Raw genomic sequence first — 24,601 nt, forward strand, 5'->3', positions numbered from 1 at the left:
TTGGATGCCCTTTATTTCTTTCTCTTGTCTGAATGCTCTGACTAGGACTTCCAGTATTATGTTGAATAAAAGGAGTGAAAGTGGGCATCCCTATCTTTTTCCAGTTGTACATCTTACTGGATTAATCTAGGAAAGTTGTATATTTCCAGGAATTTATCCATCTCCTCTAGGTTTTCTAGTTTATGCGTGTGAAGGTGTTCATAGCAGCCTTCAATAATCTTTTGTATTTCTGTGGTATCAGTTGAAATATCTCCCGTTTGATTTCTAATAGAGCTTATTTGGATCTTCTCTCTTCTTTTTTTTGGTTAATCTCACTAACAGTCTATCAATTTTATTTATCTTTTCAAAGAGCCAACTTTTTGTTTGATTATTCGGGAGCAGATTGTTTAATTTCCATGTATTTGCCTGGTTTTGAGGGATCCTTTTGGAGTTGATTTCCAATTTTATTTCACTGTGGTCTGAGAGACTACTTGATATAATTTTGATTTTCTTCAATTTACTGAGACTTGTTTTGTGGTCTATCATATGATCTATCTTGGAGAATGTTCCATGTGCCCATGAATGGAATGTATATTCTGCAGTTGTTGGATAGAATTTTCTGTAAATATCTGTTAAGTTCATTTGTTCTAGAATATAGTTTATGTCCATTGTTTCTTTGTTGACTTTCTGTCTTGATGACTTGTCTAGTGCTGTCAATGGAATATTAAAGTCCTCCACTATTATTGTGTTGCCATCTATCTCATTTCTTAGGTCTAGTAGTAATTGCTTTATAAATTTGGGAGCACAAGTGTAGGTGCATATGTATTTATAATTGTGATATTTTCCTGTTGGACTAATCCTTTTATCATTATATAATGTCCCTCTTTGTTTCTTTAAACTGCTGTTGCTTTAAAGTATGTTTTCTCTGATGTAAGAATAGTTACTACTGCTTGCTTTTGGTGTCCGCTTGCATGGAATATCTTCTTCCACCCCTTTACTGTAAGTATATTTGAGTTCTTCCATGTTAGTTGAGTCTCCTGAAGACAGCAGAAACTTGATTGGTGAATTCTCATTTATTCTGCCATTCTGTATCTTTTAAGTGGAGCATTTAGGCCATTTACTTTCAATGTTAGTATTGAGATGTTAGGTACTATTCTATTCACCATGCTATTTGCTGCCTGAATACCTTGTGGTTTTTCTGATTGTTTGTTTGTTTGTTTTCATTGTGTTATTGTTATATAGATTCTGTGAGATTTATGCTTCAAGGAGGTTCTATTTTGCTGTATTTTGAAGACTTGTTTCAAGATTTAGAGCTCCTTTTAGCAATTCTTGTTGTGCTGCCTTGGTAGTGGCAAATTCTCCCAGCATTTATTTGTCTGGAAAAGACTGTCTTTCCTTCATTTATGAAACTTACTTTAACTGGATACAAAATTCTTGGCTAATAGTTGTTTTGTTTAAGGAGGCTAAAAATAGAACCCCAATCCCTTTTAGCTTGTAGGATTCCTGGTGAGAAATCTTCTGTTAATCTGATATGTTTTCCTTTATAGGTTACCTGATGCTTTTGTCTCATAGCTATTAAGAGTCTTTCCTTTGTCTCAACTTTAGATAACCTCATGACTATGCGCCTAGGTGATTATCTTTTTGTGAAGAATTTCCCATATGTTCTTTGAGCTTCTCGTATTTGGATGTCTAGATCTCTAGCAAAGCTGGGTAAGTTTTCCTGGATTATTTTCTCAAATATATTTTCCAAATTGTTAGATTTCTCTTCTTCCTCAGGAACACCAATTATTCTTAGGTTTAGATATTTAACGTAGTCCCAATCTTCTCGGAGGCTTTGTTTATTTATTTTTTAATTATTATTATTATTGTTTTGACTTTGATGGACTGGGTTAATTTGAAAGGCTTGTCTTAGAGCTCCGAAGTTCTTTCTTCTGCTTGTTTCATTCTATTGCTTAGACTTTCCAGTGCATTTTACATTTATCTGTGTCCTTGATTTCCAGAACTTGAGATTGTTTTTTATTTACACTATTTCACTGAAGAATTTTCCTTTCATTTCCTGTATCATGTTTTTAATTTCTTTAAGTTGGACTTCACCTTTCTCTGGTGACTTCTTTTCCCTTTCTTTTTTTCTTTTTTTTCTTTTTTTTTTTTTTTTTTTGAGACAGAGTCTCGCACTGTCACTCAGGTTGGAGTGCAGTAGTGGCGTGATCTCAGCTCACTGCAAGCTCTGCCTCCCGGATTCATGCCATTCTCCTATCTCAGACTCCTGAGTAGCTGGGGCTACGTGCGCCTGCCACCACGCCCGGCTAATTTTTTGTATTTTTTAGTAGAGACAGGGTTTCATCATGTTAGCCAGGCTGGTCTTGATCTTCTGACCTCATGATCCACCTGCCTCAGCCTCCCGGAGTGCTGGGATTACAGGTATGAGCCACTGTGCCTGGCCTCTGGAGACTTCTTGATTAACTTAATAATTAACCTTCTGAATTATTTTCCTGGTAATTCAGAAGTTTCATCTTGGTTTGGATCTGTTGCAGGTAAGCTGGCATAATCTCTTGGGGGTGTTGAAGAACCTTATTTTGTCATATTACGAGAATTGTCTTTCTGATTTCTTCTCATTTGGGTACATTATGTCAGAGGTAAGATCTGGGATTCAAGGGCTGCTGTTCAGATTCTTTTGTCCCATGGGGTGCTCCCTTTATTTGGGGTTCTCCCCCTTCCCCTGGGAATGGGGCCTCCTGAGAGCTGAACTGTAGTGATTGCTTTGCTCTTCTGGATCTAGCACCCAGTGGAGTTACCAGGCTCTGGTTGGTACTGGGGAGTGTCTGCAGAGTCCTGTAATGTGCTCCATCTTTAGGTCTTGCACCTGTGGATACCACCACCTGCTCTGGTGGAGGTAGTAAGGGAGTGAAGTGAACTCTGTGAGGGTCCTTGGTTGTGTTTTTGTTTAGTGCTGTTTTGTGTTTTGTGTTGTTTGAAAGAGATGGCACTTTCAAGAGTGCATCAGCTGTGGTCCTATAGGGAGGATGCAAACATGCCCTAGGGACATTTTGTTAAGTATTCAGTTTTCTCAGGTGGTGGGCAGGGCGATAGAGCTTTCAAGAGATTGTGATTGTTGTCTTTGGCTACCAGGACACATAGAAAAAGACCACCAGATGAGGATAGGGATAAGGTGTGTCTGAGCTCAGCCTCTCCTTGGGTGAGGCTTGCTGCAGCTGCTGTGAGGGATGGGGGTACATTTCCCAGTGTGATGGAGTTAGGGCTGCCTCTGCTGAGTCATACAATTCACTAGGGAAGTGAGGAAAACTGGCAGTCACAGGCCTCACCCCACCCACACACAGCCTGAGTCCTAAAGGCCAGTCTCACTCCCACCATGCCCCACCCGCCCCCAACAGCACTGAGTCTATTTCCAGGCAGCTAGTGACCAGGGTTGAGAACCTGCCCCAGACCACCAGCCTCCCTGTTGAGGAAGCAAGCAGATTCAAAGTTTCTCTGCATCTCAGGGAGCCTGCAGCAGTGATCAAGTTCTTTCAAAGGGTTTGTGGATTCTGTCAGCTTTCCTGGTATGTTCCTGGGGTAGTTTCGGGGGCAAACGTTCGTGATGTGAGTCTCCACATGCTGCTCTGTTCCTCCCGGCAGGAGCTGCAAGCTAGTCTTGCCTCTTACCTGCCTTCTTCTGTCCTGTATTTACTGTTTAAACAGCTGAATCTGATGTACTTTGTAGACAATGTTGGATGTATATTCAGATAATTATATATAAATTATTACTTATAAATGCTCTTTGTATTATATATTTATTTATATATAAATAAGCAACAGAAATATTTGCCTTATCCTTTAATGCAAAAACTGTCACTGTAATTTGAACCAATCTTATAAATCTTAGAAACAAAATCTTTACATGCTATGTTCATAAATTCCTTGAAACCATTTGTCAAATAACATAAGAGTAATACACAAGCATTTCAGCTTGTGCATCTGTCTCAGTTTTGTAAATCAGAAACTCCCAGTTTTGATAGAATGGATCCCTTACTTTCTGATATTTTCCTCTCCCATCCCAACTCTTAGCCTGTGCAATTTTATTCAAATGAACTAAAAAGACTAGCTCCTGCTGAATATAAGTAGAAGTAGGCAGTGGGAGAAGGCCTGAATTTTGAAAAAGTACCATTTCTGATAAGATACATAAATAGATTTCCAGCAGCGATAGTGTGGAAAAAATGAGGCTAAAGCATTGAATAATCTGCTTCCCTGTTGATTTTAAATATAAATATAACAGTGGCTTGCTATGATTTAACCATGCAACTGCTTACAGTCTATTTGTTTAAGATCTGAATTATTTTTAAAAGCAAAGACAAAGTTTTCTCCTTGATATGATACCAATTCATGTTTATGCTGTGATTTCATTAAGACAAATTGAGAATATTAAATCCGTTGTAACATTGTTTATGTTATTTGAAAATGATACTGAAAAAATCAATACTAATTTACCAACTTTATTAATTTAAGAAATTAAAGAAAAAATATTTCTTCATGATTTTTGTTCAGCTAGTCCTTTTCTGATGTAGAAAAAAAGTTAAAACCATTTAGCATTTTCATTTATAATTAGGTATGCATTACCCACTTAATACACACTTCACAATTATCAGAGACTTTACAATTTCCAAATGCATTTTTAAGTGTTATTTTTAAAGCTTCCTGTCCTGGGTCTTAATTTCTTTTTCTGATATAAATGCACTTTATCACCGTATCATCGGGATCATGTATAACTGCTTTTACATTTCTTATATATGAAAGAATTTTAAAGACATTTGGAAACTCTTAACATTTATTTCTAAATGTGAGGCGTTTTGTTTCTGCTTATAAGACCCTAGCCGAAAGATAGAAATAAAAATATATACCACCTTTAAATACACAAACATCTTAGAATCCTTCTGTAAGGAGTCAAAGACCTTTATGTTACGACTTTACCTTTCTTTGTTTTTCTTTGAATATGGCATTAAATTCATGAGAATTCTGATTTACTTCCCCTGTCTACAAAATAAATATATATTTAAAAAGTTGTTTCAAGATGTTAGAAATTCTGGGTCTGCTGTAGGTTAGTTGACCTTGGGCAAGTAACATAGTTGTCCTGCCTTTTAATGTCTTCACCTGTAAAACATGGTTAAGAATAGCTTACAGGTATAGAATAAAGATGAATGGCATGGCAGGTGTAAAACCCTTTGCATTCCTCTGGAAAAAAATTATGATGATTGTAAATGCCTACATGTTTATAGCCCTTTAAAATGCATTCTTACTGCATTTTAACCTTGAACCATTTAAAATCAATCCTGTGATGTGCTGCAAGAATTCTTTAACTCCATCATATAAGTTATTATAAATCTGAGGTTTGGGATGTCCCCTAAGTATGTGTACTATGGTTTTAATAATATTAATAGTATCAAAACAAGGCAGACTAACATATTTAAGGAAATAGTATGTGGTATTTAAAACTACTTTTTTTTTTTTTTTTTTTTTTTTTGATATGGAGCCTCATTCTGTTGCCCAGGCTAGAGTGCAGTAGAACGATCTCAGCTCACTGCAACCTCTGCCTCCTGGGTTCACACGATTCTCCTCCCTCAGCCTCCTGAGTAGCTGGGATTACAGGAGTATACCACTACACCCGGCTAAGTTTTTGTATTTTTAGTAGAGATGGGGTTTCACTATGTTGGCCAGACTGGTCTTGAACTCCTGATTTGTGATCCGCCCACCTCGGCCTCCCAAAGCACTGGGATTACTGGTGTGAGCCACTGAGCCAGGCTTCAAACTTCGTTTTATAAACGACTTCAACATCCTTAACATTGTTCAGGATGGTTCCATCGCTCTTAGGATAAGCAGTAAAACACAAAACGTGGCCTATTAATAGTTGTATGGCCAGACCCCTGCCTCTCTCGCCATCTTCAACTCATACCAGTCTATCAGTTGCCCTTGCCCTCTGCTTTCCACATAATACATTTGGTCCTCATAGTAACGCTATATGAAATGGGCAATACTGGCACACCCATTTAACCATAAATTAACACATGTACACAATGTCATACTGAGTGTTGAATATTGTACTATGATGGATTTTCGCATGTTTCTTTGGCATCTCATAATATCTCTAAATTATCCTATCGCTTGAAGATTAGGCTTGGATATGAAGGACTACCTATAAGTGGTTCCAAATTAGTTTTCAGTCTCAACCTAGAAAACCAGTCATTTCTGATCCCTAGCTTTCTGCATTTCAGTTCTCAGCTCTTTTGCCCACCTCCCCAAATGTTCTTCGATACTTGAAGACTGTTCACACAACTGCATTTCCTCTTAGTGTTCTTCCAACCTGTACTTTCTTCACCCACTTTCTCTGTCTAGAACACAAACTAACATGTCAAGGTTCAATGCAAGCCCATTCCCTTTGAAAGGTTTCCCTTGCCTTTTCTCCAATTCAGACAAACTTCACTACTTCTCACTTTGAGCTCCACTCTGTTATAGGTTAATTTCACCTTTCTCACTTCACTTGATGTTTTGAGACAGTGCAGTAGGTGGTAGGAGCATGGACTCTCCACTCTGTCTGGATTTGAAAACGGACTCTGCCACATACTGTGTGTGATTTTAGGGAAGCTAGTTCATTCTTCTATGCCTCAATCTCTGCTTATCTGAAAGTGAAGATTGCGATACTCTCAGAGGGTTATCGTGAGGATCAATGGAGCTAATTTACATAAAGAGTTTGGAACAATGCCTGCCACATAATACTTTGTAAGTGTTAGCAATTTCCTTTATTTTCCTTTTCTTCTTATTTTTAATTGTATTAAAGGTTTCACCTGTCTGCTCTGTGAAGACAGGAAGTAGCTGTTTCTTATCTACCATTTAATCTTTAGGACCTAGTGTAGTGCTTGATGCATATAAATTAGGTGTTCTCCGGTTGCTTGGAGGATGAATAAATGAAGGGTCAATTAGGAGGCTCCAGCCCAGCTGCCTTTCCTTCTGCAATAATGGAGCAAACTTATTTAAAATGCTAGCTGTGATTAAACATTAAACAGTGCAGGATCAAAAAGTCCCATTCATGACTACCTTTTATCATAAATGTTTATCTTTTCATTGGTAGAGTTATATATTATAAGGGCCTTTAAAAATTACATCTGAGTGATATCATGGGTTTCTTTCAAAACACCTATCTCATTTTCTCAAGGATGACATTTTAAACAGCAATGACAGATGTAATATTCTCACACACAAGTACAGAGTAATTCATTAACATACATACCAAAGGAAGAGGTCTACATTCAACCTTTACCAGCAAAGTCTTTGAGAAATAAACGAAATTCAAAGTAGCTACAAATGATTTTAGAAGTCAAACTAGTTTTATCATTCAAGAATGCCAGGATGATAACAGAGCCCTTTGGTGACTAGACACCTACTGAATTTGTTTTAGGGTAGAGTTTGGGTTGGGGAAGAAAGAGGTACTTAAATTAGGATCTACCTGAGTATTTGGAAGGACAGATTATATGACAACAGTGGAAAGAGACTTTTGTAATCAAATAATTCAAAATATACTTTAGCTAAGTCCAGAGAAGTGAATGACTTGTGTAAGTTACATAGTTGGTTAAAGACAGATTTGATTTAGGAGTGTATTTCACCACAGGTAGTTTTTATACACAGGCCACATTTCAGGATGATTTCATGATGAGACGATTCATGATGAAGCAGAGTGTTACAGTCTTTGTCTAAAATAAATTCAAAGTGTGCGTTTGGATTACTGAATACCAGGATAAAAGTGACAAACAAAAGCCATCAATTATCTAGAGGTATGTCCCTGAAGCATTTCTACCACGGACAGAGTATATTCTGAAAGGTTGTCCATAGGGCCATTTGTTCCGAAGGTCAAAGTGACATTTTGCAATGGACTGCCAACTGACGGGAAGCAAGGGAGTTGATATATTTTTATTTTGATGCATAGCTTATTCTTATCTATGAGAGTTCATAGGAGTGGGGCTTCTGGACCCATTTTTTTCTATCAGTAAGTAGATCGGCGATCTCATATTAAATGTTTAATCTCTGTCTCACTTTGGATTCCTTAGAAGCAGAGCCTGAGGCAAGGATTCAAGTGCGTATGATTTATTGAGGGAATCTTCTTAGGAGAAAGGCAGGGAGGGATGAAGGAAAAAGCAAATGAAGAAGCTAATTAAAGTGTCGCAGCTGTTGTGTAGTTTCAGCCTGAACCCATGGAGAGGTTTGGGGCATGAAATGCAAAAAGGGATATCTGCGGGTGTTACTAGCTGGGGGTTGGCACATCACTTGCAAAAGTGGATGTGGACAAGGAAGCACCAGCATCTACTACCAGGCTTATTTGAACCATTCTGTCCTGAAGATACGGTTTATTATTTAGACAATTACTGTGCCAGCAAACGAACAAAGAAAGAAGGCCCACATGAAGTGTGTGGTCAGTGTTTGAGAAGGACTCAATACCGTAAGATGAAGTGCATGAGTTTTAGAGTCTGAAGTCTTCTTTTTCTATACACAAGTTCCAACTTTTCTCTAACAACATACTTTAAGAAAGTCCCAATCTCAGTGAGCCTCAGGCTTCTAATCTGTAAAATGGGAACAATGATAGCAACTGCCTCCTACAGGTGTTGTCCAATTCAAGTGAAATCATATATGTCAAACCACATGTATCATATTTGACATGAAAACAGAAGAACAAGAAACTAGCCTTATAGAAAGTTTTAAAATGTAAACTAGAAGAGTTTTCCATAAGAAACTCAAGTGGTTTGAAATATACAGATGTTTGTCCAAGTTGAGAGAGGTAATAATAGTGAAAGGAAGAATTAGAGTTGTCATTTCCCTAGGGTCCATAATGGATCAGGGACTTGACATTCATTTTCTCAGTGACTCCATGTCACTGTCCTATGTGGTCGCTACTGCTGTATTCTCATTGTATAGATTTCTTAACAGAGGCTTAATGTTGTTAAGAAATGACCTAATTTCATACTACTAGATATTTGACGAAAAGAATTTGAACTCAGACCTCTCTATTCACAAAATCTCAGCATTTAACTACTGTGGTTATCCTAGCAAAGGCCTTGTCTATCAAAATTGATATTGTTAAAAATTTATGAAGGAGGTTGTGAGGAATTATAATGAAGATGAAGATGCAGTTCATGCACTTTAGGAACTTTTCATTTGGTTGGAGACTTGCATTTATACCCTTTACTCTTTCTGTTTCCACACTCTAGCACATGTCTCCCTGGATACAATAAGAAATATTTGAGACAGGACACCACCACCATGTTGTGATTCTTGTTTTTGCAAGCTCTTAAAGCCTAAGATCCTCTAACTTTGCAGAAGAAAGATTAGTTAATGGATATAGGCCATTTTACTTTCTGCATTAATGGTAATAGAAATGCTCTTCAAGAACAACAGTCATACACCTTCTGCCCCAAAATGGAAAATTTTATGATAAGATGGGAAAGTTAATAAGGACAGAAATATTGATTTGTCCCATTTAGCCAAATGAAAGCATACAATTTCTTCTTAATTGAGACTTTCTCTGATATGGCATAGACAAAATAAGTTTTAACTAGGGAAATTTCTAGTTGCAAGAAATTTTTAAAGCAGAAAGAAGGTATGATTTAATAATGTAGGACATTTTAAAACATATTTTTGTTAAAAAGTACAGAACAAAGGAGAAGAAATAATATGCTTATATAAAAGAATGCATTAATTTGAGATGTAGACATTCAACTGTTTTCAAGAGTAGAAAGAATCATAACTCTAGAGAAACTCAAGGGTATGGCCAATAAACATGCTATATGGAGTATCCTTTACCAAAGAGTCAAATTTATGATTATGGGATCTGATTCATATCATGTGTATGTTGTAGGGTCATCTCCTACCTAAGCGAGAGAAATAAACAATTACTGTGGCAGAATCATTCAAAGTCTGGAACAATTCTTCATTTCTATAACATAAGTTTCTATGTTATTTTGTTCCCTATTATTTTTCCAGGTGATGGTCTTAGCTGAAATGAAGAAATCAAGTGTTATAAATATTTTTATCCTATGTCCCAAAGTAGCCACTGGCCCTTTTCCACCTTCTATTTAGGTAAATAGACTTCCACATTCACTTCTTACTTCCATAGATACAAATACATTTGGATACACTTAGCAATGTATTTATGTGTGTATATCTGTATATATGTTTATGTGTGTGCATGTGTGTATGTGTATGTGGTGTGTGTAAAATCAGAAGTAAGGTCATCCTCACAATGGTCAACATAAAGAGAACTCTGTGTAGACCAAGTGATCTCTGGTGTAGAATAACCTTTGGAACATAAGACTTGCAATGAGAAACAGACCCAGTTATTAATTCATGTGTTTACTGATGACTAAAATAGTTTCACAAGGTGAGTTTTGGGCACGTATTTATTAATAAAATTTCAGAACAATTAATTTTTCAAAGTAAGAGATAGTGTAGACATTTCTATGAGCCCTACAGGTATAGCAGCTCACTTTTTGGCTCCTTGGATAGATCCTCTGGGACATAATGGCTGGTGCAAAGGGAGAAATGCAAGCCTTCTACTTTATCCACATCAACAGATATAATTACTCTCAAACAAGGCCTTTGCTGAATCCAATATGAAACATTTCAGTCCCTGGAAACACTATATATAAAGGATATTAGACGCAGTATGTCTATTGTTCATCTGCTAATGTCCCCAAATGTCACCAAGGTAATTACTTGGATGACATTTATGTGATGCAGCTGGACATTGTTAAAGTTAATATAAAACCTGCCTTTGGCAACCACTTTATTTCCACCTACATCAAACTGTGGGTGCATGATCGCTTTTCTTGGGAGAACGCCCACCTCCCCCAGATGACATCTCTGCCCTCAGCTTTTTCTTCCTTTGCTCTCCACATTAATATCCAATGCAAAAGAAAAAGGAAAATAATGCTATATCATATATCTTTATATTAATATTTATGTTTGGAACTTTTAGAAATGTTTCTAAAAATAATTCACAAAATATAATAATGTTGATCTTTTCTCTGTTTTTTTTTTTTTTCTTTTTCAGAAGCAGGTTTCTAATATACCCAGGAATCTAGATTCACAAAATGAAGATTGTCAAAAGTCCATAAATTTATATTCATTCTCAATATATTATTGGCAAAGCGAGATTTTTAAAATGTGTGTATCAGAAGAATATTATATTTTCAGAGACACAGATTACAAAATTTATCCCCAAACTCACATGCAAATTGGAGCTTTGCCTTCCGACTCAGAATTGTCCCCAGAAGATTGGTGGCCAGGCACTGGTACATGCCAATATCTTGATCTGTGTGGGGGCTACTGATTGCAAGACTGCCTCCATCCAACCTGTAGTGATAACTCATAGTAAAATCAATGTCTGTGCCATTTTGCTTCCACCTTCAAGGAAAAAAAATAAAATTATGCTTATAATATACAGAGTCAATCACTCTTTGACTTAAACAACATGTAGTTCTAATTCCTGAAACTATAAAAAACACCAAAAAACAAAACATGATTACATGTGGAGGGAATCCTACCAGTTTTATCAAAGGTGACTGTCTTGGTGGGTTCGGTGATGTCAGTAACTAGATTATTTGAAAGATATACTCTGTATATGTTACATTCACCCAAATGTATACAAAGAGGAAACAGAACTCTTGACATGAGAAGTAAAAATTAGACAGTCAGTCAATAATACTGGCCAACCTATTCCTTTAGCGACTTTTCAAATAACATATACCTTACCTGAACATCCACAACTGGTAGCACAAAATTGAATGTCAAAATGATTTAAAGATAGAAATTCAAGAAGCGTATATTAAAAATGGAAAGAATAATTTTACAATGCCAATTCAAGGCTGAAAACAAAACAATAATAATCTGACTACTTTAGAACATGATTGCCTCTGTTAGTATGTCACTTGCAAAATTAATCATGTTGAAAATATTTCAATTGTACTTAGAAATGCCAAACTAAAATTATACTTTAGCAAAGCAAATACTGTTTGAGAGGTTTTTATTTTGAGAAGCAAACATTCTCTTGACTTAGCTATTAGTCAACAATTCTTTAGTACGTGAATTAACTAGCTGAAGGGTCTTAGAGTTATATTTACTTTCAAAGATTCCTAACTAGTTTTAGAAATTTTATTTGGTCATTTTTAAGACAAATGAATACCTGATAATTATCTCTAACCAGACTCACTTTTCCTACCTTGAAACTTTCAACTCCATCAAAATCTCCAAATATTGTGAAGCATGACTCTTACATATCTAATGAGATACATTCCTAGGGCACAGGCTGTATGTAGTTGCATAGACCATTTTTTAAAATAGACACTTAAAAATATTGAATAATGACAACCAATTGTACGTGTAGAAAAATATCTTTTCTCACTCATTGCTAGGTTCATGGCTGAGGTCTCTAAAAGGAAAGGAAGATTAATAAGACAAAAACATGTAATTTTATTTAATATAAATATTCCATGACATGAAAGCCTTCAGAAAAAAATAATCCTAAAAAACAGGAAAACCTGTGGTTTTTTTTTGTTTTTTTTTTTTTTTTTTTTTTTTTTTTTTGTTTTTTTTTTTTTGATATGGAGTCTCGCTCTGTCGCCCAGGCTGGAGTGCAGTGGCCGGATCTCAGCTCACTGCAAGCTCCGCCTCCTGGGTTCATGCCATTCTCCGGCCTCAGCCTCCCGAGTATCTGGGACTACAGGCACCCACCACCTCGCCCGGCTAGTTTTTTTGCATTTTTTTTTAGTAGAGAGGGAGATCGAGGATGGTCTCGATCTCCTGACCTCGTGATCCACCCGTCTCGGCCTCCCAAAGTGCTGGGATTACAGGCTTGAGCCACTGCGCCCGGCCAACCTGTGTGTTTTTAATGCTAGTTTTGATGAAGAGTAGACAGTCTTGCAGAAGTATGATTGTAAAAAGAGGGTATGATCTAATGGTAAGAAACTGACAGGAACTTAGCAAGGCTTTTTTTTCCCAGTTCTTCTTGGTTTCTCTGTGTCTTTGAGGAGGAAAAGGGTGTTTCTTTCTTCTGGGTATAGAAAGGATACCTCTGGAATAAAGGTTTTATGACTTGCTTCAGAGAAGAAGAGTGAGGGGAAGGTGAGAATGATCTTCCCGCTTCTGCTATTTTCTCAAATGCCAAGATGCCATATTTTGAGGTGGTGTGTCCTAAACCCCATCACAGTCATCTAGGAAAACAAGTGAAAGATCTTTTCCTATGGAATATAAACAATTTCCAAACTGTGTTTTTTAGAGTTTATGCCAGCTTTGCTATGATTCTCCCCTTTATACCAAAATCATATTAAAAATATTTTGGTGGCAGTGGTTAATTTTTTAAAAAATGGCATTTTACAGAATTAATTCAAAGAGGTTGGGCAGATGCCTGTAATCCCAGCATTTTGGGTGGCCGTGGTGGGCAGATAACTTGAGGACAGGAGTTTGGGACCAGCCTGGGCAACATGGCAAAACCCCGTCTCTACTAAAAATACAGAATTAATTCAAATGTCATTGACTTCTTCAGGTGCATCTTCAAACATCCCATGGGGGAGAATCTGACAAATGCCTACCAAAGTAGAAAAGAAATATAAACTTAGGTAATCCACTACCCTGTTAAAGACGTGATGTGATGGATCAGATATCAAATCAATCAAAGGTTTTGAACCATCTCTGTTAACGTTCAAATTATTTAGCCATTTCCTGCACACTTGAAAGTTGAAAGACAACAGTCAAAGAGTACATTTCATTTGCCTATATTTTCTGTGATCATTTTTTTCCTAGAGGAATTTGTAGAGGCTGCTCCTTGTTTTCAATATTAGGGTAAGAAAAAAGTAAAGAAAAACAAACAAAAAACAAAAATAAAACCCTTCAAAATTTTTCTTTCTTTAGGCCTCTCTCAAGACACCAATATTCTCCTTGCCAGCACTCTAATATAGTTTTTGATAATTTGCTTACAGGGCAGGATCTTTAGACTTCCATGTTCCCTATCATTTTCAAAGCATAGGATATACCATACTTAGTTTGCCAGCTCTTTTTAATTTTGGAATCAATCACTGAAATAACTGCTGTCATCATTACATGCTCCTAATTAAGCTCAGTAATTTTTTTTCAACACAAATTCAAAGTTGTTGGCTTAGCTGCAGCAAATGAATTTTTCACAGTATCCCCATAATCATTCTGATCACTACGGTACAATGACTATTAAACTGCGCATATAGATCAGGGGTTCAACTCCTGGTGTGGGCTTTGTCCTAATTAATATGTCTAAATCAATGGAGAAACAGTATTAATGAATTCAAATGATTGTCATGCACACGTTTCTGATAGAATTGCATATTGACAAGTGTCATCCTATGATGCAACCTAGGAAGTGTGTTTTAAATGATTACTTTTAGCATCTGAATTAATATCATATTAGTTCCAGAAAACATAATGGATGTGAACTAAAACCTTGACCCTTTGTTGGGAAACATCCTTCACTTTTAAGTGGTTCAGTCCTGTGTCAAGAATAATGGCTGGGCCAGGCACGGTGGTTCACGCCTGTAATCCCAGCACTTTGACAGGCCAAAGCAGGTTGATTACCTGAGGTCAGGAGTTCAATACCAGCCTGGCCAAAATGGTGAAACCCCGTCTCTACTAAAAAAAAAACCACAAAAATTAGCAGGGCATGGTGGCATACGCTTGTAATCCCAACTACTCGAGAGGCTGAGGCAGGAGAATTGCTTGAGCCCAGGAGACAGAGGTTGCAATAAGTTAAGATCGCACCACTGCACTCCAGCCTGGCTGACAGAGCAAGACTCTGTCTCAAAAACAAAAACAAAAACAAAAAAGAATAATGGTTGTGGGCTGTGTTTGTTGGCTGTCTTTCTGTAATGTGTGTGTGTTTTTGTGTGTGTGTGTGTGCGCGCGCACGCATGTGCGGGCTTGTGCGTGTTGGTGTTTTTCAAAATTAGGCTTTGCTTTAGAATTACATGGTATGTTTGTTGAAAGCATGTGTTTCTTTTCTGAGTTTCATTTATTTTTAATTGACAAATAATGGTGGCACATATTTATAGGGAATAATGTGATGTTTTCATATATGTACACATTTTGTAATGATCAAATCAGAGTAATAAGCATATTCATTACCTCAAAAATCTATCATTTGTCTGTGGTGACAGCATTCAAAATCTTCTCTTCCAGCTATTTTGAAATATACAATACATTATCACTAACTATAGTCCCTCTACTGTGCAAACAAATCCCAGAACTTATTCCTCCTGTCTAAAGATCACTTTGCACCCTTTGATCCAGGTGTCTCCTTTCCCTTCCTGCCCCTCCCTGACTCAGCCTCTGGTAACCTCCATTCTACACTCTACTTCTATGAGTTGATTCTATGAAATCGACATTTTTTAGATTCCACATATGAGTGAGATCAGATGATATTTGTCTCTCTCTGCCTGGCTTATTCCTGAGCCCATCCCCAGACCTCTGACAGAGAACACCAAAATCTAAATTTTAAGTTTCTCTGGGTGATTGTGATGTACACTGAATTTGAGTCTGTCACCCCTGTGGAAAGAATCCTCGTCCTAGCTTTAACATTCCCTGGCTGCATATACTTGAACAAGCCCTCTGATTTCTCCAGAAGTTATTTCACAAATTATACAATGTGTGCAATAATGTATATTCTGCTTATCTCACAGGATTGTTAAAAGGACCAAGTTGGGGGAAATGAATAAAAAGAATAGAAGGGCAGAGTGACCACATTTACAGTTTTCTTTCTTAGAGGCCTAGAGCTTCTCCAGACTTAAGGTTATGTTCATGACTAGGGTAGAGTAGACTAAATTACAGAAAGGAGTCTCCTCTGGTGACGAGGTAGAGAGGATTGTCAGAAGTCCTTTTTTCTGATAGAGAGTATATCCGGTTTAGAAATAATTTATGTGCATGTTATTTCACTTTTCCAAATGAAATACATATTCTGAGATAGAACTAAGTTCATTGCTACATGATTTTGCTAGATTTTCCGGGTATAAGCAATCCTTCCAAAGCACCATCTTTGGGTAACCCATTTCTCTTCCCTTTGCACGGCTTCAGGGCTGGACTTCATATTCTCATGTGTTATGTGATCTTTGAAAGAGTAAAGGAGGCGGGGGCGGTGGCTCAAGCCTGTAATCCCAGCACTTTGGGAGCCTGAGACAGGTGGATCATGAGGTCAGGAGATCGAGACCATCCTGGCTAACACGGTGAAACCCTGTCTCTACTAAAAAATACAAAAAACTAGCCAGGCGAGGTGGCGGGCACCTGTAGTCCCAGATACTCGGGAGGCTGAGGCAGGAGAATGGCGTGAATCCGGGAGGCGGAGCTTGCAGTGAGCTGAGATCTGGCCACTGCACTCCAGCCTGGGCTACAGAGCCAGACTCCGTCTCAAAAAAAAAAAAAGAAAGAGTAAAGGATAATCCTTTTTCATGGGAAAGCTTAAGCTATTTCAAAAAGTTTGCTTTTCATATTGCTTATTTTCCCTGAGATTTCATTTGCTGTATGGAATTTACTAAAAGAAAGAAAACACATCTTAAAAATCAAACCCAGCCTCATTTTACGAATAAGGAAGATGATGCCATAGGAGAAAAATGATTATTCCAAAGTCACCAAGAGATTGATAGAGCTGTGACTAGAAATGATAACTCGAAGTCAAGGATTCTTTTATGTTGCTTTACACTATACCCAAGTAACCTCAAATAATGTTAGAATCTGTGAATTTTAAAGGCTTTCCTTCTAAGACCCACACATGCACACACACACACAATCTAAGGTGAATATAGTTGTGAGGCTTTTTAGAAAATAAAATTTAAGTTAGAAAGGGTCATATTAAAACTAAAATTTTACATTTTGTTGCTAATGCACATTATCTGATATACCTCTGTCCTTTGCTTTATTGGGTCTGAGTCTGACATTTAAGCATTAAAATCTTAATTCTTTCCTCACTCTCTTTCCACAGTTTCTTGCCTATGAGTAAGGGGAACAACAGACCCTGGGGTCTGCTGGAGGATGGAGGATGGGAGGAGAGAGAGGATCAGGAAAAATAACTAATAAGCACCAGGGTTAGTGCCTGGATGATGAAATAATTTGTACAACACACCCCCATGTCAAAGATTTATCTATAAAACAAACCTGCATATGTACCCCTGAACTTAAAAGTTAAAAAATAAAGAAATGAGCCAAACCAGGTTATGGGGGCTGGAAATAAGTACCTAAGTTACTTGTCTTTAGTCTTTTAGCTTAGAAGTGTCTTAGAAATAAAAGCCATTTAACAACATTGAAAAATGTCGTCTTCATTCTGTGTATTTTTTCACAGATAAAACTAATTAGCAAATTATCTTGAGAACCTATTTTATATCCTTCTACCTGTTAAAAGCCAATAGATATTTTATATAAATATGTAATTTATTTATTTATGTGTCCATCTTACATTCAGCAAACTTTCACAAAAAGGTGTAGGAATTCTTATATTCTTTCTCTCCTAACCCCTAGGATTAACCTAATTAGCTCTCAAACATAAAATTACTACTTTAAGTATTAGGTGATCTCAATAAATGTATTAATCAAATTTTCATATATTTAACCCTATATTAAACTAATAAGACAGCTCATCATTTAAGAAAAACTAACAAATCAACGAACTCTGAATTGAGTGTCCCGAACTTGTAACGTGAAGGATCTTCTCCCAACAGATGAGTTTCGTTGGTTTGGGTATGATAAAGACAAGGAAGCTTTAGTATGTGGAATGAGAAGACATGGTTCTTCAGTTCCTTTGTTGTAAAAAGAAGATGCTGAAGTTAGCTCAAAAAAATACAAGATAAGGTAGAACTGCCTTTAGCTTTGAAGTCATTTAGCTAATTAAGTGCATTTAAGTCATTTAATTAATTAATCAAGACAATTTTAGGATCTAAATAATTATGCACATCAACAGTGTATTTTTACTGCAAAATAAAATTAGGCTAAACCAGCTTATTTTGCCAAAATGAACTGAAATTGTCACTTTTTGTGTGTGTCATTTCAACTTCACATCTAAAAAACAAGACTTAAAAAAATGCTTTTAAAACTCAAAGCTACAAAAGTTTAATAAGTATTTTCTTTTCCTGTATTAACACTACATATGAAGTTTTTACCAACTATCTTTATTATTTACCTATGTATATTTATGTATGCATATATTTTTAAATTTGTAAATTCCACCCACAATATGAATCAAATTCTGCCTTTGCTGCAACTTTGTAAATAAGAACAAAAACTTACTGACCCTTTCTCCCTATAATTCCACAAATAATATGTGAGAAACAAATATAGGTTTTTTTCCTTATTTGCCAAGAGTAAAACTTCCCTTTCTGCCTTAGAGGGTACATAGCTGTCTTCAACATATTTTTCTAAAATCAGTATTTTTGGGCCACCAGTGAAGTCACATAATTTTGTCTGATGAAATAAATCTAGATATCCATCTTGATTCATTCCTTATAGAACATTTTCATAATCATTGTATATGTAGCAACTGAGGCTGCAGTTCCACATCGAGGTAGGGGTGGGAAATGCAAAATAAGCTTACATTTTAGTCTTTCAAGTTGAGGAAACAAATCTTTCTTTCCTTTCTCTTCATTTTTTTCTTTCTTTTTATCTTTCTTTTCTCCCTGGCTTCCTGTGTTACTTGCTTCCTGTCTTTCTCCCCTCTCTCTCCCCTTTCTCTCTTTCTCTCTCTCTCTCTGTCTCTCAATTCTGACCACAATATGGCAATGCATGGCACCAATCTCAAGAATAAATGTTCTAAGCAGACCTAATTAGTAAGACAGAGACATAATTACGGTTACCTGGAGCTGATGGGTAGGTGCTTAATTATTGCCTAGAAAGTGGCATGAGGGAACACCCTGGGGTACTGGAAATGCCTATATCTTTATCTGAGTGATTGTCACATGGCTGCATAACCATAGAGAAATTTCTTGAGCTGTACACTACAAATTAGGACATTTTATAAAACATTTTATTTTGTGTATGTTTTGGTTCAGTGACAAAGAATAAAATAGTGTCATGCCCAGAGGTAGGATTTTACCTATAATGAGGTGAAGGGTAACCATTAGCAGCGCATTTCAGGATGACCTCAGATTTTGATAAATCCAAAGGAAAAATGACATCATGTGGCTCCTGAGTAAAAATAGGACGGCTTAAAAGCCCATCACCTGGGAAAAGAAAAGAAAAAATCACATGAAAAAAAAAAAACAAAAAACAAAAAACCATGGCCCTGTTTTGAATGCAAGTCTATATTAAATATAAATTCAATATACATATTTAAAATGATTTTATTTTAAAACAATCTCAAATTCACAGAAAATATTATAAAAATGGACACAGAATTTTTTTCTCTTGTAAACCAGTCCCCTATTACCCTAAGAATTTAGTTTATATTTCCAACAAACAAGGGGCATAACACCCCCAAAACCAGCAATAACAAGAAATTAAGATTGATTCAGCACTAAACATCTAATCTTCAGGTCCCATTCTCCATTTCTTCTAATAAAATACTTTTTTTGTTGTTTTGTTTTTATTGTAGAGACAGTGTCTCACTCTGTCACCCAAGCTAAAGTGCAGGAGTGTGATCGTAGCTCACTGCAGCCTCTAACTCTTGGACTCAAGTGATCCTCCCATCTCAGCCTCCCAAGTAGTTAGAACCACAGGTGCCTGCCACCATGCCTGGCTATACGGAGTCACCTCGTGTTGTCCAAGCTGGTCTCAAACTCCTGACCTCAAGCCATTCTCCTACCTTAGCCTCCCAAAGTGCTGGGATTACAGGCTTAAGCCACTGTGTCTGGCTCCCAATAAAATCTTTTAAACCAAAAGAATCCAGTTGATAATTTTTTTTTAATTTTTAATTTATTTATTTATTTTTAGACAGGTTGTTATTCTGTTATACAGACTAAAGTTCAGTAGCACAATCACAGCAGCCTCAACCTCCTGGGCTCAGGTGAACCTTCCACCTAGGCTTCCTGGGTTAATTTTTGCCACCATGCCAGTTTAATTTTTGTTTTTTTGTAGAGATGGTGTTTTACCATGTTGCCAGTCTGGTCTTAAAATTCTGGGCTCAAGCATTCTATTCACCTCGGCCTCCCAGTGTGCTGGGATTACAGGTATGACTCATCATGCCTGGACTCTCTTAATTATGTCTCTTTAGTCCATTTCTATCTGAAACAATTCCCCAGTCTTTCCTTGATTTCCCTGACTTTAACACCTTAGATCACAAGGTGGTTATTTGGTAAAGTTTCACCTAATTTGGGCTTGTCTGAATAGTCAGGTATCAACGGCAAGTCGCAGACTCTTCCCTGTAGGGGTAGGAGCTATATGCCAAGGGCACATATAATAAAAGGGTCTGTAAAGATGTTTAAAAATAATCATAAAAGTAGTAAAAATTGGCATTAAAATATCACTATAAAAAAGACTTCTCCCAGCCAGCAAGTACACTGATCCCATTGTCTTGCCCTCTCTTCCTCTAGCCCCTCCTCCTTTACTGGATACACCAGTGGAGGTAATAAAACACTTCCGTTATAATTCGATTCAGGATGCTGTGCTCTTTATGTTGCATTCTGTCAGGTAGAAGGTTAAGACTTCTATTTGTCCCATTGCTCTTGAAGTTAAATAATCTTTTGACTAAGGTGGTGCCTGTCAAACTTCTCCAGTATAAAAGTATTTTTTTTTTCTTTGTAATTAGTGTTTTGTGGCTAGGGACTTTAGACAATGCAAATATGCCTCATTGGACATTTAAACTTTTTATTCGTATATTTCTATGAGGATGACCTGCTTTATCGGTGTGAATTCAAGCTTTCTTATTTTGGTCAATGAGTTATAATACATTTGCTATTTATTCAGTGCTTTCAAATGGCCTGTCCTTTGGCGTATACTTATCATTCTTTGAATTTTTCCTATCTGATACAAGAAAGAGTTCCAGGATTATCTTGTATTTCACGTGCTCTGCCAGCACAGTAGCCTTTGTTGTTGTTGTTGTTGTTAAAAACAAAAACAAAACAAAAAAACCCTGGTTTCCTTTATTTGAGATTGGTATTTAGAAACCATTATGAGAATGCTCAATGTACTCATTTTTATTGAGCTGCTCTTGCCCTGAGCCTTTCAGCAGATTTGTGTGTGTGCATAGATTTTATATGTGTGTGTTGTGTTCATTTATGGTGATTTATAGTTTTCCTCTATTTATATTTGCAACTCCCATTTAGACTGTGAGAAATCCGGTGCCCATTGTCTTTGACATATTTATGCGTTTGCTCAATTCTCCTGTATGTGACTAGTCTCCTATTACTGTCAGCATCCTCTTCTGCCTGCTCAGGTCCTGATGTCCACTCCCAGTTTTACTCCCACACCTGCCCTGACACCACTTGCTGGGCGGTTCATCCCTCCTTACCTCATTCAGATTCTGATCCTGTTTAGGGTCTGCCTCCAGTGTGGATGCCCTCCTTCACCCCACTCACGCTCTAACACTTGGTACACACATATTCCTGAATGGATAGCTTTCTCACATCATTCAGATTGCACGGGAGCTCTCTTCCCCCCAGAAACCACCCTCTTTCTCCTCGGCTCCAACACCAGACTCCAGGCTTCTGCCTTCAGCACCCTTCCCTAACAATGGAAGCTTCCTCCCCCTCCTCAGGCTCGGATACCCTCTGCCAGGCCACCCCACCACAGGCATAGACCTTACTTGGTCTCACCTTACTTGGGCTCTGCCACTCACACCAAGTCACCACTGCCCTAACCCCTGTCCTGCATGGATGCCTCTCTCACCCCACTCAGGTTCCAGCATCTCAGACTGGGCTGCTGTGGCTCTGCTCTCCCACATGCACATGGATGCCTACCTCACTCAGCTCCAATTCATGGCATTTGGACTAAATTGCTATGAAAGAAAGGGAAGGGGAAGAGGAGGAGGAAGAGCTTAGTACTCACATGTAAGGTGAAATTCTGTGGCTTTTATTTTTTAATATCCTGAAAGAAACCAAAATATTTCTTCCCCAAATTTTGAGGATTGTTGAGTTAAAGGTACTGAAAAGGCAGGAGAACACCCGGCCTCAGCCTCTGTTTACTTGATGGCAGGGCATCCATGTTTCCTTCCTGGAGACAGCACTTGCTATCAGCCCAGAGAAGGCACCAGCAGGCACCAGAGGAATCTGAGAACAGATTTTACTGTCCTCTGACATTTTCCCACCTTTTAAAGGACTAAAACTGTTCTTTCCTTTGCCTTGTTACTATGTAGAATTTATGGCTTTTTGATAAAATATTATTGAAACATCACCCCAAGCCACTGCCTTGAGAGAAATACTTTTGAATTGAGGTCTCTTGGTATGACGGGTCCAGCATGTGTTAATACATTTCTGCTTTTCTTTTGTTAATTTGATTTTTGTTTGTAGGAGAGTGTCTCAACTAAAAAAGTAAAAAGGGAAAGAAAAGAAATGATGTTTTCTCCCCTACAGTGCAATGCGCATCGAGCGTAAACCTGATCATGTTAGGACTTAATCTGAAGTCCAGTCTGTAACTCTCATAATTGTACTTGAGTGATATGTGAGGTTGCTTCTCCTATATTAACCCATAGTCATTTCCTTCTATATCAACCACAGCACCAAATAACCTCAAAGTTGGTAGATCTTTTACAGACCCTTCAGGTGAGACTTCTTGGTTGGAAACACAATAGAGCTACTGGTTAAGAATTTGTGCTCTGCAATCAAATGGGCCTCAGGAGATTTAAGCAATCTTCTGTGTCCTTGTTATTAAAATAGATGCAACGTCTCTATCAGATGGTTGTTTTGAGATTTAATAATATATTGTTTATAAAATATGTCACATTGTGCCTCATAATGAGTAGATATATAGTCACCGAATTATGACAATCATCAGCATCACCATCATCATCCATCATCATTAGTACAGAGAAGGAAATTGAAACCCAGGAAGTTGAATCATCTTTTCCAAATTTACCATCTGTCTTAAGAGAGAGCAAGAGATTAAACTTTAGTTTCCTGATTCCCTCTCTGTTGTTTTCACCATACACTCAGATCTGCTACCATATCATTAGTCTTCTAAAATACTTGCAATTGGGTAAAATAAGCTCTTTTATTAACTTCATCTTAAAATTGTAATTTCGGTACCTCCCATCACTGACATAGAAGTGTAGATAGATAGAGGTTCTAATTCTAGCCTTGTCAGTTACTGGCTTCCCAGTGCTGGACAAGTTACTTTACCACTCTTGTTCTCTGATATCTCAGCTGTTAAAGGAGGATAATATGTCATATATCTTAGTGTTCCTGTAAATGATGATTGAGCAAGTGGATTGAAGATGCTTTACCGACTTTTCTTACATCAATGCCTAATGAAATGTGCAAGACACTGTGAGTACAAATAACAAACAAACAGAAATTAACAATGCCTGAAAAGAAAAGGAACGTATCCTGACAAAATTACTTAAAGAAAAAAACCAAAAACAACTGTGGAATAAAAACAGTCTGGTCAGGCTCAGAGAAGGGAAGGAGTTCTTGATTTCCTAATGTTGTCCTCAAACCCTATAGAAATTACTGGTGAAATAACAGCATTCTGAGAATTCTCATTATAACTTCTGAATCCGGAGATAAGCAGATTCGTAGCTACGTAGATGGAAGGGTCTTATCTTTTTCTTTTACCTCTTCCTGGCTGAAGAGCAATGAAAAGGACTTCTGGGCAACAACAACAACAACAACAACAACAACAAAAGGTAAAGTGGGGGATATATGGATAGTAAACTTGACTCTATGTAACCAATTAATAATGTCATGCCCATGCACTCAGGGGTGAAGCCTCTGAAGCCCATTAGAAAAGTACTGCATCTTCCTGTGAAGTATACCGATGTCTCTTCCAACAATAATCTTGCTACAATTCATTAAAAAATAAATCTTAGGATAGAGAGAAGCACCCAGGTATCCCAAAGAGGCTGAACTTTTCTTGGCTCCATCATTCTCTCAGGCTACAAAACATGGGTACTCACGATATATCCCGTCTCCAAACCGGAGCTAAGAAGGAGAAAAAAAAATGTTCCCAGATATAATAAAAAGAAAGTTCAAAAATATATATTTCCCCATTAAGTAAAAAGTGAATTTTCTGTACACAGTTTCTCAAGCATGAACAATATGAAAAGAAATGGAATAGTAACTATGCAAATATATTGCAGCAATAAAAGAGTAAAACATGGCATGACTGAGACAGGCAAAATACTCAGTCTAGAAGAAAACACAACTCAAGAAAACCTAGGGAATTTCTCAAAAAGGTTTTATGCTATAGAATAAGAACATGAGTTTTTAAAAATAGTATAACAATGTCAATATGAAAAAAATACACAGACAATAGAACCAGATAAATTTGGAGACCGTGAACCTAAGGATGCAAATTGTAACCCAGGCAGCATCAATCAATAACAAATAAATCAATTGGAATAGGCAAGCAACAAAACAAACACCCACTGAAAGTCACATTACTGCTATAATGTTTTGAGATGATTGTAATTATCTCACATAATTTGAAAAAAGCACAG

General features: G+C 37.2%; 1 protein-coding gene and 1 long non-coding RNA gene across 8 annotated transcripts in view; one reads left to right on the plus strand and one right to left on the minus strand.

The window, feature by feature from the left end:
• CNTN6 (contactin 6) overlaps positions 1–24,601 on the minus strand; it is a 310,814-nt gene that overhangs the window by 153,568 nt on the left and 132,645 nt on the right. For all 7 annotated transcript variants that reach the window (XM_009200323.4, XM_017955285.3, XM_031662742.1 and 4 more), the window contains 2 exons: positions 19,106–19,232; positions 11,243–11,418 (listed from right to left, as the gene is read on the minus strand). In XM_009200323.4, the coding sequence (XP_009198587.3) occupies positions 11,243–11,418; positions 19,106–19,232 (303 nt within the window). The remainder of the gene's footprint in view (positions 1–11,242; positions 11,419–19,105; positions 19,233–24,601) is intronic.
• The window catches only part of LOC103881959, a 101,547-nt gene continuing 80,340 nt past the window's right edge, over positions 3,395–24,601 (plus strand). Inside the window, exon 1 of the long non-coding RNA XR_004181917.1 lies at positions 3,395–3,539. This is a non-coding gene — a long non-coding RNA (uncharacterized LOC103881959). The remainder of the gene's footprint in view (positions 3,540–24,601) is intronic.

The sequence above is a fragment of the Papio anubis genome, chromosome 2 (assembly GCF_008728515.1).
Source record: "Papio anubis isolate 15944 chromosome 2, Panubis1.0, whole genome shotgun sequence".
NCBI classification, from domain to species: domain Eukaryota; kingdom Metazoa; phylum Chordata; class Mammalia; order Primates; family Cercopithecidae; genus Papio; species Papio anubis.